This window comes from Dendrobates tinctorius, unplaced genomic scaffold, assembly GCF_039654945.1.
Source record: "Dendrobates tinctorius isolate UK_male_01 unplaced genomic scaffold, ASM3965494v1 ptg000086l, whole genome shotgun sequence".
NCBI classification, from domain to species: Eukaryota; Metazoa; Chordata; class Amphibia; order Anura; family Dendrobatidae; genus Dendrobates; species Dendrobates tinctorius.
Genome location: NW_027361754.1, coordinates 54,641,863 through 54,657,743, shown reverse-complemented (window position 1 = coordinate 54,657,743; position 15,881 = coordinate 54,641,863). Strand labels below are relative to the sequence as shown.

Below are 15,881 nucleotides of genomic sequence, written 5' to 3'. Positions count from 1 at the left end.
TGACACAATAGTTAAATATCACATGAATAAAACATGAGGACTTATAAAGGCTCCATTTGATTAAGAATTTATAAAAATGGGGTGAAGCTAAGGGACTCATTGAGTCCATTAGGGCTTATGGTGTCCAAACGGACAATCCATTTCACCTCCATCTGCCCTAGGACTTTTTTATAGTCACCACCCCTTATACCCATATGTAGCGCATCAATCCCCCTAATTTTCAACAACCCCGCATCACAGTTGTGATGCGTCCGAAAATGTCGGGGGATAGTTTTAAGTTCAGTGGAATTAGGTGCGATCCTGGCCGCGCCAATGTCCCGTACATGTTCACGTACTATCACCCTCAGCTCCCTCGTGGTGAGGTCCACATAAATTTTAGAAAAATGAGGATGATTGACCTCATGGAGATCAACATCATGCACTGCGGAGACACCATCACGTGTTTCTCAACGCAGTGATTCTAGAGCATTGCCCCCATCCCTTATGGGAAATATGTAAAACAAGCAAATCAGAAGCCGCGGAGACACCATCACATGTTTCTCAACGCAAGCAATGACTAGCCAGGTCTTTCACCGGGAAACAGCTGTCTGTGGATGGATACCATGTTTTGGCATAGGTGGTTTCCTTCATTGGAGACTGCCCTTCCCGTGGTTGTTCCTTCCCGGTGAAAGACCTGGCTAGTCATTGCTTGCGTTGAGAAACATGTGATGGTGTCTCCGCGGCTTCTGATTCACATAAATTTTAGGACACGGGCAAGTGGCATAATAGATAACATTTGACGTGCCACAAGTTATCCGATGCTTGATCTTAAATTCCCTCATACCATCCGAGGAGCTGAATGTGGAGCAACGTAGGACATTGGCGCAGGCCAGGCAATGTCCGCATGTGAAAGATCCACATGTTGGACCATGGGACCCAAAGAAATCTTTAGGGGTAGGTACATAGTGGCTCCGTACCAGGAGGTCGCTCAAATTTCTAGAGCGACGTGGCGTCATGGATGGGGAGTGTCCCAGGACAGCACTCAAGGATGGTTCTGTCTCCAAGATAGGCCAATACTTTTGTAAAATGGCGCGCATATTGCGCCATTCATGATTATACTTTGAAATAAAGCTTATGGGTCCATCCTTATTCTGTATACCACTCTTCCTAGATGGTTGTAATAGGCCGCTACGCGGGGTATATCTTGCCCTATTATATCCCATCTTAATAGATCTACGACTATACCCTCTATTTAGAAAGCGATCTCTTAAGTCCTGAGCTTGTTTTTCAAATCGATCATCGGTGGAGCAGATGCGTCGCATACGGAGTAACTGTCCGACCGGGATGGCCCTCACCGTGGCTGGATCATGGGCCGAAGATGCATGTAGTAAAGAATTTACAGAGGTGGGTTTCCTGAAGACGTCCATTTTCGGGCGCATCACAACTGTGATGCGGGGTTGTTGAAAATTAGGGGGATTGATGCGCTACATATGGGTATAAGGGGTGGTGACTATAAAAAAGTCCTAGGGCAGATGGAGGTGAAATGGATTGTCCGTTTGGACACCATAAGCCCTAACGGACTCAATGAGTCCCTTAGCTTCACCCCATTTTTATAAATTCTTAATCAAATGGATATTTGAAATATCTCTCTTCTTCCCTCTCTCCTCTTGCGCTATAGCGACATTCTTTTTCTCTTTTTTATACTAGGACTTGATATGAGGGGATGTGATAGATATTCTCCGTGTCCTTCTGGTTGTTCCCGCATGACTCCAAATTTCCCGTGCTGCTCAGCAGTGGTTGTTTTTAATTCTGTTTTGTTTTTATTTTTATCTAATTGTTTTTATATTCTGTTTATTTTTTCTAGTTGTCACTCACTGTGTCTCTACTTGGTCCTGAATTAGCCCTATATAGTGGATCAGATACAGTGCTGTCTGCAATCAAGCACTTCTATCAAAGCCTTTATAAGTCCTCATGTTTTATTCATGTGATATTTAACTATTGTGTCATTGATCTCTTTTTTGACCGCGTGTGCAAATGTATCTACATTATGGAAAGAGGTATACGCCTACCTCATGTAGTTCTTACTTTGATGTATGCATACCCATTGTATTGCTATATACTTATTGTTATAGTTTATTTATAATGGCTGTATTACTTCGGATGCATATTTTCTGTATTGCATGTATTTTGGTGGTCTTCATCTAGATGTGGGGGTAGTCTTGTATGGAGATATAAGGCTAAACTTAGTACCAATTCACTCCCCCAGTGACCTTTTATCATATGTAGTGGATTAGATGTATCTATATATCTGACGTAGTTTTTACTTCAATGTACGTATATTTACTGCTTGATATTGTTTACTTATAACTATATTACCTTGCTTGGACGCATATATATATATATATATATATATATATATACGTCTTATGTACTGTATGTATTTAGGTGGCCTTCCCTCTTTATATCTATATGTAACCCCATGTGTATACATGTGGTTAAATTTTTGTATGGATTCGCCCCCTTTGAGACGCTTTGACCTTAGGCTTTATGTATCTGCTTATACGATTCACTCCTTATTTATGGCCGTGCGCATCGCCATGATATCTGCGGCTCCACACTGTGACCGGCGTCTCCCAGCACAGTGCGTCCTGCTCCGGGACTCCCGGCGCGTGCGCAGTGTGTGTGACGCCGTTTCACGGCGAAGGACCCGCAGGCGCCATGGCGCTTGCGCCGCTGGAGCCATTTGTATTGGTGGACGCCGGTCACGTGACCGGGGTCATGGGCTAATTTAAAGGCCCTACAGGGATTTCTCTAACTATCTCCTCCTTGAGAAAGCGGCGGGGGACGCCGCGAAACGCGCGTCGGAGGCCTCACTGCTGTACCCCCTCTCCATCTCCTCTCTGGTAAGCTGACCCATGTTTACTTGCCTGTAGCCTTAGAGTTTATTGTTGCATTTTGCATCCTTTCTCTAAGTATTGCTAGCAGGCGTTTCTACTTGCTATTCCATCACTGTTTTGCAGTGGTTTACCCTTTTGTATGCCACATGGCGCTATGATATGAGATATGTTTTTCTTGTCTGTTACTTACTGGATTTTCCATCGAGGGGAAAGGGTGAGGGGGATTTCTCCACGGGACATTTTGTCCACACTAGTTCATGAACACTTTCTTGTCACTTGTCGAGTACTATTGATATTTAATAAAATTTCGAATATTTTTTACATTATGCTAACTGCGAGCTCTTGTTGTTTCTCCTGTTAGTCATACTAGCTTTTGAGCTTGTGCATATGGTACTGGAGCAGGGTTGTCCCTTGTCTCCATATCATCTTATATTTATGGGATTTCTGTTGTTGATCATCAAGTTTGTGTACGCGTCTCATTCTGTTCTCCAGGCAACAAGGGAACTGCAGGCGCGTGCTGATTGTAGTTTCTTTCTTGCTTCTGTCTTGCTTGAGACAAGCTTCGTTCTACACACTCTAGCACTTTGCGGTATTGTCGCTACCGCTCTGTATCCCAGTCTGCGTCTGGTGATATCACCTCTGGTGTCAGGACTCCCATGTCCAACTCAATGGGCAATTTGCCAGGTCTTGCCCACATTAGGTAGGCTGGTGTGCAGTTGGTGGAATTCACCGGAATGTGATTGTAGAGATCCACCAGATCTAGCAACTTTTCTGGCCACAGGCTTCTGTCTTAATAATAATAATAATAATAATAATAATAATAATCTTTATTTATATAGTGCCAACATATTTAGCGCTTTACAGTTTAACAGTTTCAAAACACAAGTCATAAATAACAAAGTTAAGAATACAATAATTAAAGTAAAATAAGACGACACTGCTCGTGAGAGCTTACAATCTACAATGAGGTGGGGGAGATAAAAAGTACAGGTGTGTATTTACAATGATGTATTTACAATTTCTCTTCCAGGGGCAATGTCTTCAACAGGTCAATTACCATCTGGTTCATTTTCTCACACATGCCATTTGTCTGTGGATGGTAGGGTGTCGTCCTGATCTTCTTACAACCAAACAGGTTACAGAACTCCTGGAACACCTCTGCTTCAAAAGCTGGGCCTTGGTCTGTAAGCACTCGTTCAGGGTAACCATGCGGTCTACAAAAGTGTTCTTGAAACGCCTTGGCTGCTGTCTTCGCTGTTTGGTCCTGGACAGGCACGACTACCAGGAACCTGGAGTAGTGGTCCACTATGGTGAGGGCGTAGACATAGCCTGAATGGCTTTGGGGTCAACTTCACATGGTCCAAAGCTACCAGTTCAAGCCGCTGCTTGGTGATTATTGGCTGTAACGGGGCTCGCTGGCTGTTTCGGTCTTTCCTGCGCAGGTTGCATGGCCCACACTCTCAGCACCAGTCCTCAATGGCCTTCCTCATGCCAATTCAGTAGAACCTCTCGTGAAGTAGGACCTCCAACTTCTTCCATCCAAAGTGTCCTGCTCCATCGTGGTACGCTTCCAGGAACATTGGTGCATCCCGTCTCAGGACCACTACCTGCCAGACCAGTTCATGGGTTTGGGAATTGATACTTCTCCGACACAGCTTCCCCTCGTAGATGAATAGCTTTCCCTTCTCTTTCCACAACTGTTGGGTCTCTTGTGGGGCATCTGGGCCAGGATGTGGGTCAGATTGCGTTAGCAGTTCCTTTATCAGGCGGATTGCTGGGTCGCTATTCTGCATCTCTGCCATCCATGGTGGGGCAATGGATTGAACGTGGCTTCCCGCTTGACATAGCGCCTGTCCCTGACACAGTGGAGCACTGGGCTGCTCCAGGGCGGTGGAAGGCTGGTAACTCGGTCTCTTCCAGCTCTTCCAGATCTTCCGCTTCTCGTTAGTTGGGCATCCTGGACAGCGCATCAACATTAGCGTTCTTGTTCCCTGCTCAGTACGTGATGGTATTTGGACAGCCGAGCCATGCATCGCTGAACCAGTGCACAGAGCCTTGCAGCTTCCAAGTGAGTCAGCGGATTGTTGTCCGTGAAGATGGTAAATTTTGCTGAAGCCAGATAGTGTTTGAAGCGCTCTGTGACTGCCCAGATTATGGCGAGGAACTCCAGTATGAAGGAGCTATGGTTGGCAAGATTCCATTCAGTGGGACGAAGCTTCCTCCTGGCATAGGCAATCACTCTTTCTTTGCCTTTCTATACTTGTGACAGCACGGCTCCCAGTCCCATGTTGCTGACATCAGTATACAGTATGAATGGTTGGTCGTAGCCTGAGTAGGCCAGGACTTCATCTCCTGTGAGGGCAAACTTCAGTCCAGTGAAGGACGTTTCCAGCTCATCATTCCAGTCAAATGAAGGACTCTTCTTCCTGGCCTTCTTGGATTCACCCACGAGAAGATTTTGTAGGGGTGCAGCTATCTCAGTGAAGCCTTTGATGAACCTTCAGTAGTAGCCTACCAACCTGAGGAACTGCAGCAGTTCATGGATGTTGCTGGGCTTTTGCCAGTCCTGGATAATAGTGACTTTGTCGGGGTCTGGTACTATGCCTTCTGTGCTCACTACGTGGCCTAGGTACTGCACCTTGGGCTTTAGAAGGTGGCATTTGGAGAGTTTTACCTTCAGGCCAAAGTTGGACAGGGCTTCAAACACCTCAGCCAGGTGCTTCAGGTGGTCTTCATAGGTCTTGGAGAAGACGATGATGTCATCCAAGCACAACAGAACTGTCTCAAAATTCTTGTGCCGGAGGCAACACTTCATTAACTTCTGGAACGTCCCTGGTGCGTTGCAAAGCCCAAACGGCATGTAGTTGAACTCGGAGAGGCCCATTGGTGTCGCAATGGCCGTCTTCTCCTTGTCTGCCTCTGTCTGCCTCTGCCACGGGAACCTATCAATACCCACTGGTGAGATCTAAGGTAGAGAAATAATTAGCGGTTCTCAGTGCAGCTAGTGATTCTTCTATCCTGGGTAACGGATAGGCGTCTTTGTGGGTAATGCTGTTAATTCGCCTGTAGTCAGCACACATTCTCATTGTACCATCTTTCTTTCTAATGAGGACTAACGGAGCTGCCCAGGGGCTACCACTGTCTCTGATCACACCAGCCTCCTTCATCTCTCGTAACATACTCTTAGCACATTGATAGTGAGCTGGGGGTACAGGCCGGTACCTCTCTTTAATGGGCGGATGATTTCCAGTGGGGATATGATGTTGGACCCCTTTTGCCTGCCCAAAGTCTAAAGGGTGTTTGCTGAATACGCACGCAAACTCTTGGGCTACTCGGTAAACCCCATTCGTTTGGTGTGAAGGGGTGGAGTCAGTGCGTACATGCAGCTTCTGACACCAATCCTCTAGCTGTTCTGCAGAGCCTAGCTGGTCATACGAGACCAAGGGTTCTGCTGTCTGAATTGCGTCGTTATTGACAGTGAACAGCTTAGCAACGGTGGCATACCAAGGTAGTTTGACCTCCTGCTCTCCACAATTTAAGATGTGTACAGGTACCCTCCCCTTGCGGACATTGACTACCCCCCTGGCTGTCAGGACAGCAGGTCTGCTATCAGAGTACACTGGTTCTACCAGGGCTTGGTAATCTTTACCTCTGATGCCCATGGCTGCCTGACACCAAATTAACATTTCACTCCTCAGGGGTATGACAATAGTGAACGGATCACTCACTCTGACACTGCCAACTTCTCCGCCAGACAGCTCTAGCTGTTGTCTTTGCATCAGGGCTTTAATCTCCTTTTGCAGGACCCGTTGCTCACTGGAAACAGCGGTTTCGGCCACCTGTTGCAACAGAACAATAACCTCGGCAAGACAATTTTCTATTACATTAGTACCTAAGGTCATTATTGGGTTACATTCTCGTCGGTCAATGTCTACAATTATCAAACCTTGGGCTTTTAATTCTTCTCGCCCCACTTTAATGATCACCTCCTTGTACCCCACCTGCGGCGAAGCCTGACCATTGCTGGCAACTACTGTCAGCAGATCATCTGGGGCGAGGGTAAAATCAGAGTCAGCCCAATATCGTTTGTAAAGAATATACGGCATAGCTGTCACTTGAGAGCCAGTGTCCAGTAAGGGTTTCTTGGGAATGTCATCAATCACAACTGGGAGGTTCGGTCGTCCTCCGACGTATTTGGCTCGCCAGCTCTGTGGGCCTGGTCATCCTACTCCTGGGGGTTGGCCCTCTGCCCCAGGGGTTGCCCGTTTAAATTGCAGAATCTTGCGATGTGTCCCGCTTTGCTGCAGCGGCAGCAAATGGGTCGTCCGTTCTGGTCGTAGCGATTGTTGTCTCTCCCTCTGGTTTTGTGGGGTTCTCTTCTTCTGTCGGCGTGGGACGTCATCTGGACTGGAAGACAACTGGATCCTCTACATTGGGGTCACATGGTTTTGGCTAGTGCAGCCACACTTTTGGTCGGCTCCTGGACCTGAAGACGTACAAGTTCTGCAGATGGGTCATTATCCAGAGTCTGTGCATTGGCCTCAGCAGGGGCCTGAGGGAAAGATGCCGCCTCCTGGTGGTATGTGATTGCTGGGCGCCTAGGGGGCACTGTGCGGTTGCCATTTGGTTCATGCAGCACCCGGATGGCCCTGTCTTTAAAGTCTGCAAAGTTCAGGTAAGGGTTTTGTAAAGCCATGATGCGCAGCTGTGTCCTATGCGTGCTGGACAGGAGTCCCTCAATAAATTGCTCCTTTAACAGTCTATCTCCATCTTGCACACTGCCGGGGTCATTCTGCTTTATAGCCCACAGCGCCTCCTGGAGGTTAAAGGCATAGTCCTGTATGCTGTCCTGCGCCCTTTGTTTGCACCCAAAGAATCTCATTTTTATCTCTGCTGCAGCGCGAGTGTCAAAGGTGTCTTTCAGCTTAGCCAGGATTTTCTTAACAGTCTCTTTATCAGTGTCCTGCCAAGGCCTTTACTTCCCTTTGGGCTGCACCAGTTAACTGTCCCATGAGAATGTTGAATTTTTGGCTTTCAGTAAGGGGGTACACATCGAACAAACTGCATAGTCTTTCCTTAAAGTCGCTCAGAGTATGCGACTCCCCTTAGAACTGCGGTAACCAGGCTGCTCCCGGTATGTACGGCATCATGGGGGCTGCGGCTGCGTTTGCCGGATTCTGCAGCGCCATGGGGGATGCGGCTGCATCCGCCACCAGATCTTCACCTGCATTGAACATTTGCTGTCCTCCCTAGTTAATCTTAGTCAGGCTCTAAGGTTCCACTGGCCTACCAGCTCGTCGCTCCTCCGGCAGGATGGATTGTGCAAAACCCGGGATTCCATACCTCAGCTCCTGACTTTCTACAATCTGACAGCAGAGCGCGTGCAGCACTTCTCTTTTCGCGCTTGTACTCAGGCTCCGCCCACGACGGCACACCACCTCGGCTTCCCGCGCGATATGTGGCGTTGTAATGGTGGCAATTTTACAACTTTAGCATAGTTTCTGGCACACAGGACCCAGTGATACTGGGCTTCGATATCCTGTTTGTGACGCCAAAATGGAGTGCTCGCTGGAGCCCGTAGGGTACTCGGTACTGGGCCGTTCACTACTTAAAGGGGATGTCGTGGTGGCAGTGACCCGATCCGTAGCCTCGGGCATCCATGCAAAAATGGTGTAAATGAAATTAAAGGAAAAGGGGATTTTTAAAGGGGAAATGTTTGCGACGCCACCTGTGGTTTGTGGTCAGAGTGGATCACCGCTGCAATGCAGATCCTCTGGGACTGGTGATGAGGGGGCAGAGTTGGTATAGCTCCCCACAGATGGAGCTGAGTCCCAGGGCAGATGTGGTATGTTCAAGATAGTAATGATGTAGTATTTGGCAAGGGATGTAGCCGTGCTGAGTGGGTGTTGCAGGAAGAACTTGAAAGGAAACAGGTGCAGTTTCCAACATTTTACTCACCGTTCTGCAGGTAATGTGTCCAAGGGCACTGGCTACAGATGGTGATGGAGATCCGATTGCCTGGAAACAATTTGGATTCCACCTTGCCAGGAGGATTTAGAGGCCTTCCTGCTGCGCTCTCTGTTCCTGGCCTCTGCTGCTTATAGCTAAGCTGCGGCCCTCTTCTCTGTGTTGTTTTTCCAACCTGTATAGCAGGCAGAGTGCTCTTGTGGAAGCAACACCACTGTGGCAACCGGACTCCTGGGGTGCCACAGTACCACCAGCGGAACACCGTCGCACCACACACACACACACAATCTATATGCCGTAAGCACCACACACACTCACACACACATACACTCACTCACACACACTCACAAACACACTCACACACACTCACAATTTCTCACACACACTCTCACATTCACACACTCACACACTCACTCTCTCACACACTCACACTCATACACACACATACTCACACACACTCACACACACTCATACGCTCACGCACACACACTCATACTCTCACACTCACACACACACACTCATACTCTCACACACACACTCACACACACACTGATACTCTCACACTCTCTCACACACACTCACATACACTCACAAACACACTCACACACTCACAATTTCTCACACACTCACACACACACACACACTCTCACACTCACACTCATACACTCACACACTCACACTCATACACTCACACACTCACACACACATTCATACACTCACACACACACTCATACTCTCACACTCACACACACACTAATACTCTCACACTCACACTCTCTCACACTCACACACACACTCACATACACTCACACACACTCACAATTTCTAACACACTCACACACACACACTCTCACACTCACACTCATACACTCACACACTTACACTCATACACTCACACACTCACACACTCTCACACACACACTCACACACACTCTCTCACACTCGCACATTCACACTCACACACTCACACTCATACACTCACACTCTCACAAACTCACTCTCACACACTCACATTCACATTCACTCTCATACTCACAGTCACACTCACACAGTCACACTCACATTCAGTCTCTTACACTCACTCAGACTCACACATTCAGACTCACACACTCACACTCATACTTTCACACTCATAGACTCACCCTCACACACTCATACTCACACACTCACACTCACACTCATATACTCATACACTCACACACTCTCACACTCACACACGCAGCCTCTGGCGCGGTACCTCCAGTGGGACGCTCAGACACTCAGGCGCTCAGACGCTCAGGCGCAGTGAATCATTCGGCTGATCCCGGTGGCAGATGCGAGACGTATCTACAGGCAGAGGAAGCCGGTCACATTAAAGGGGTTTTCCCACGCACGAATATTCATCTTAAAAATTGTCTGTGTCTGACCGTGTACGGAGCATACCACATCTCCTGTGCAGGGGAGGAAGCAAAAGGCAATACTGACATTACTGCAGGAGATCACAGAGGATTCATATTGTGAGGTAAAATATTTCACTGACTGTTTTTAAACAATATTTTACCTTACAAAATGAATCCTCTGTGATCCCCTGCTGTAATGTCAGTATTGTCTTTTGCTTCCTCCCCTGCCCAGGAGCTATGGTATATGTTGTACGGAGAGAGACAGCAGACAAGGGGGATAGCACATGGGGTAGACAGGTCGAAGAAGAGAGCAAAGATGGGAGAAGTCAGCACATGGGGAGAGAGAGAGTGGATAGGTGGGTGAGCACATTAGGGGAGAGATTCTCAACTCTGCAAAGCCTGCCCCCATCATGACATTACTGCCCTCCGGATGCGAAAGCATCGGGCCTCCACCTAGTATACAATATATGTACAAAAGTATGTTCCCCCTCCACATTGCACCCACAGGAGCTTTTCTGACCTCCCATTCAACATTCTTAGACATTAATATGGGGTCAGTTCGCCATTTGCAGATATATCAGTTCCCGCTCTTCTGGGAAGGTTTTCAACAAGATTTTGATGGTGTCTGTGGGTATTTTTGCCCTTTTATCCAGAAAAGTATTTGTGTGGTCAGACACTGATGTTGGGGAGAGGCCGAGTTCACAATCTCCATTTTAGTTCATTCCAAAGGTTGTTGAATGGGGTTGAGGTCCGGGCTCTGTGCAGCTAGTCATGTTCTTCCACCAAACTCGCTAAACTATATTTTTATTGACCTTATGTACTGGGCACAGTCATGGGGAACAAAAATGGATCTTCCCCAAACTGTTCCCACAAAGCTAAAAACTACAAATGTCCAAAATGTCTCTAGCTGAACCATTAACATTTGTCCTGACTGGTACTAGAGGGCCAATGCTGACCCTTAAAAACAAGCCCATTACATTATCCCTCCTCCACCAAACTGCACAGCAGGCACAATGCAGTCAGGCGGGTAACGTTCTCCTCGCATTGCCAATCCTAGTCTCGTCCATCAGATGCCAGATAGAGAAGTATGACTGTCGTAGGCCCAAGTCCAGGACTAGCAGACATATACAAATAATTTTTAGGCACTCAACATAGAATAGTAGAAGAATTTTATTCGCAGTCGCAATAGACGTTTCGATCAACACACTTTGACCTTCCTCAATATACTGCAATAATACAAATAATATATAAATCAATCACAATACTCAATAGGACCCCATGCAATTTATTCATGGAATTCTGGGTTTTCAATTATACTTCTCATGTAAGTTGCGTCATCATTTGATAACTTGTGTCCTACTACGTAACTACCTTTTGACATGTATATTTAAATCTAGACTGAGGCTACCCATCCCTACATAACAAGAGCAGTCGGGTACGTTTTTTATTCCCCTTCTTTTCTTATCTCTTTTTACCTTTTCTCTCATCTTCTTCCTTTGTTTCTCCATCACTCATGCACAATTTTTTGGAGATCGTTATGTCTTGATTTGAATCTCGGATGAAATATTCATGGTTATTGTGATTGATTTATATATTATTTGTATTATTGCAGTATATTGATGAAGGTGAAAGTGTGTTGACTGAAACGTCTATTGTGACTGCGAAAAAAATTCTTCTACTATTCAAAGTAGAGTGCCAAAAAATTATTTGTATATTACTCTGGTGTGGGACCTTTTTTTTGTGCACCACTTCAGCTGTGTCACGGTATACATATATACAGGACTAGCAGACAGTCAGACAAGGGGTCTCTAACCAAAAAGTACCAAGAATAAAGGAAAAGAAAGGAGAACCAAGAGCACGGGGATTAAATAGTGCAGCACTGTGACTCAGTGGGTAGCACTGCAGCCTTGCAGCGCTGGGGTCCTGGGTTCAAATCCCACCAAAGACAACATCTGCAAGGAGTTTGTATGTTCTCCCCATGTTTGCGTGGGTTCCCCCCGGGTTCTCCGGTTTCTCCAAAAGACATACTGATAGGGAAATTAGATTGTGAGCCCCATTGGGGACAGTACCGATAGTGTTTGTAAAGCGCGGTGGAATTAATGGTCCTATGTAAATGAGTAAAATAAATAAATGGTTCTCTTTAGACAAGCAAATATAAGGCTGTGGTCACACTGCGTTAAAGCAGTCCGTTCAACACATAGCGTTGATGGGCTGCGTTAACGCTATAACAAAATGCGTTATGCTATACCCGCTAGCGCTGATGATTCATCTGCACTAGCGGTGACGAAGCCTCAGACGCTGCAGCCCGCATCCGAGGCTCCGTCACAGAATGACGGCACATCGCTAGCGCATGCCGATTATGGCATGCATTAGCGATGCGCCCCATAATGCGGGTTATTGGTAGCGTTAACGGACTGCGTTACATCGCGTTATGCCGCGGTGTAACGCAGTCCGTCTAACGTACTGCCATAACGCAGTGTGACCCCGGCCTAACGGTCATTTGATAAAAAAGAATACATACTCATCCACAGATCCCCGATGCTCCTCTATGTTGCTGTCCTATGCTTGTGTCCTCTCTTTATCAGGTTCAGTGACTTTGTGTTATATTTTTAGTTGTACACCTTGCTGGACCAGTTTGTGAAATAAAAAATGGGGAGAAAAACCGATGATTTGTATATTCCCAAATATCGCTCCTGGTAAATACTGTCTTTAAATTAGCTTTTATTTATAAATGTTATAGTTTGAAGGTCATTAGAGTAAGACTTGGTGTAGAGTACACTTAATCTATCTAAAGCCTGAATATTACATTTAATAAGTGGCATTAGCGCTATGACTACGATATGTTTTATCATACAAAGTAATAGTAGTCATTGTGATAATATACTATAATCTACAAACTTGAAGATGTTCTTACTGATGTCACTTCGTGTGGCTACATTCTTATTTCTGCAGGGATGTAAATAAGTTCATACTGACTGAGTATATATATATATGGGACTCTTTATTAAAGGAGTTTTCCAGTTTTCAGGAACTACAGCTTATTTGTTTCAATAAAAAAAATAATTGTCATTGATGCTATTTGGTCTGGACACTCAGAACACAGTGCTGTCCTTTGGTGCATTTCGGAGGCATAGTCCAGGTAATAAGTAGTAAGGCATCTGAAAAATTTGCCACCGACCAGCTCTTCTCAGCGCCTCTGTAGGTGTTTGACAGATCTGTTCTTATGTACACATGTGAGAGAGACCTGTCAATCACCTGCTGTGGTACTGGGAAGAGCCGGCCAAGGGTATCGCATGACAATATATACAGTATGTGGCTGTTACAAATCTATCTGTGCACTTGAACAGTTCAGACCGCTCTCCGCTCTTCTTCTCCCTTCTCCCAGTGATAAAGATAGCAGTAGAGAGAGGGAAGTGGGTGTTGCACACATCTCCATAGCAGTGGACAGAGGGGAAACTATCTCAAAGTGGGCAAAGAAAACAGTCCATAGAAAAGGAGAAAAGCACATGAAGAGGAAATCACAAGATACAAACTATGCAAATATATGAGCTAATGAAAGTCTCAGCACCCTGTATACACGCAGAACTCACATCCAGCCTATATTACAGGGAGGGCCACTCCCAAAAGAGAAAAATCTGAAACTTGTACCAGACTGCAAACTGCATATACGGGATCTGAAAATAAACGATGAAGATTGTAGAATGAAACTTATTGCAACTTTATTGACTAAATGTACCCATTAATGTATGGAAAATTCTTTTTTTTCACTTCAAAGTGTCCAAAACCTTTATGTTGCTTATTATTGAGTGCAACATCCCTCTTAATACTAATAGCTGTAGTGATATGATCATCCTGTGTTTCAGGTAACTCTTCAGGATGGAAAAGATGCCATTGTTTCATTCACATTTTCCATATTGGGAGTAAATTGGAAGCAATCATATAAAGAGACAATCATTCCAAGCACAATGAGTGACCTCCCAGAAATCAGAAGACGACGTGAACACGGACATGAACACGAATGTGAACAAACGCCTATAAACAAAGGGAGGCTGAAAATGTACCTGAAGCCCATAGATGCTGATAAAATCGATGTCTATTCTCGGGCAATTTTCCCAGCAACCTTTGCAGCAGTGAATATTATTTATTGGGCAGGTTATACACATTAAATAATAAAATAGAGAAACATTCAACAACACAAACTAATCTTAATAATACATTGCCATGCATTAAAAAGAGAGTTACAGTTCATACTAGTCCTTCATGTATGTGACCGTTGATATAGCTAAGAATCTTTTACATTTTCCCCCTGTAGAATTAGTAAAGTCACTTAATGTGTTTCCCACAGTATAACTGTAATAAAGCGGCATGCAGTATATCATCAAAAATGTGTTAAAGGACTAGGTTGTGCTACTTGTTGATTATTAACCTGTCGCGGTAATTTATAAATCATAATTTAGTCCATCAACCCCATCTGAGAGCAGCATAATGTAGGGGTAGAGCCCCTGATTCTATGGGAGCTTTTTTCATACACTGTGTATAGGAAGAAATCTACCAATCAGTGATGGGGGCAGGGTTACACAGGACAGGAGGACTACAAGACACAAGACAACTAGTCCTGAAGTGATAATCTCCTGCTGATAAAACACTGAATTTATTGAAATAACAAAACTTGGGTCAGCCAGTGACACATCACTGGAATCAGGGAGTCTGTCCCTACATCATGCTGCTCTCAGATTGCATAGCAAAAATCTGCTGAGAGATTCCAGTCAAACGGTTTGTTTCATCTTCCTCCTTCAGCTTATCTTCCTTACATCTTCCTGCTTTGCGCTCCTGAAGATGGACAGTTCAGACTAAGGGCATGTTCACATCACTGTGTGACTGTGTGCTTTCCCAGACTGCTAACAGGGGTAGCGTTGCTTCTGCAGCACACAAGTGCAGGGACACTGAAGCAGGCCAGATCCAAGGTCCTTGCCTAGGCAACCGGCCACTCTGAGTAGGAAAAAAGGGAAAAAATTTATTTTCACTTTCCAAGAATTAAATACCGAAAATAGTACATGCCACTTGCTGGTCTGCCGCACAGCAAACTAGTGTATGCCATAATATAGATGAATGGTTAAGAAAAAAGGAATTTCCATCACTCGTCTTGAAAGATAAAAAAAAATCTGAATCAATTATTTTATGAGATTAAAATACAATAAAAAAATCATCCAATTAGAAAAAAAAAAAAATAACATTATCATCCTACGCATTTCAAACCAATATCATTTTAATGGTTTTTAATCAAGGCTAAAGATATTTCAATATTTTTTTTTCTTTGAAGATGAGTGCTGGACCTTTCTTTTCTCCTAACCAGCTACTATGAAACTGGAGGATGGCTAGCATCCTAGGCAGTGAGCTGTATAAAATTAATTCATTCTTCAGAACAAGGAAGATTTTGGATAGGAGTTCAAATGAAAAGTTGTTTTCATAAGCACTTTGCAATTCTAACTATTAGGCCGGGGTCACACTTGCGAGTGCAATGCGAGAAATGCACGCGAGTCTCTCGCCTCAATACCTGGCACTCGGGATCGGAGTGTGCGGTTGCATGTCTTTCTAGGCAGCTGAACGCTCCGGTCCGAACCGCCGGCGGCAGTGCCGGGTATTGAGGCGAGAGACTCGC

At 45.3% G+C, this 15,881-nt stretch overlaps 1 protein-coding gene across 2 annotated transcripts in view; it reads left to right on the top strand.

Annotated features, from left to right (window-relative positions):
• Window positions 1-14,607, top strand: part of GABRD (gamma-aminobutyric acid type A receptor subunit delta) — a 75,629-nt gene extending 61,022 nt beyond the window's left edge. For both annotated transcript variants that reach the window (XM_073585412.1, XM_073585413.1), the window contains one exon: window positions 14,086-14,607. In XM_073585412.1, the coding sequence (XP_073441513.1) occupies window positions 14,086-14,388 (303 nt within the window). In that variant the 3' untranslated portion in view covers window positions 14,389-14,607. The remainder of the gene's footprint in view (window positions 1-14,085) is intronic.
• Window positions 14,608-15,881: the final 1,274 nt, after the last annotated feature.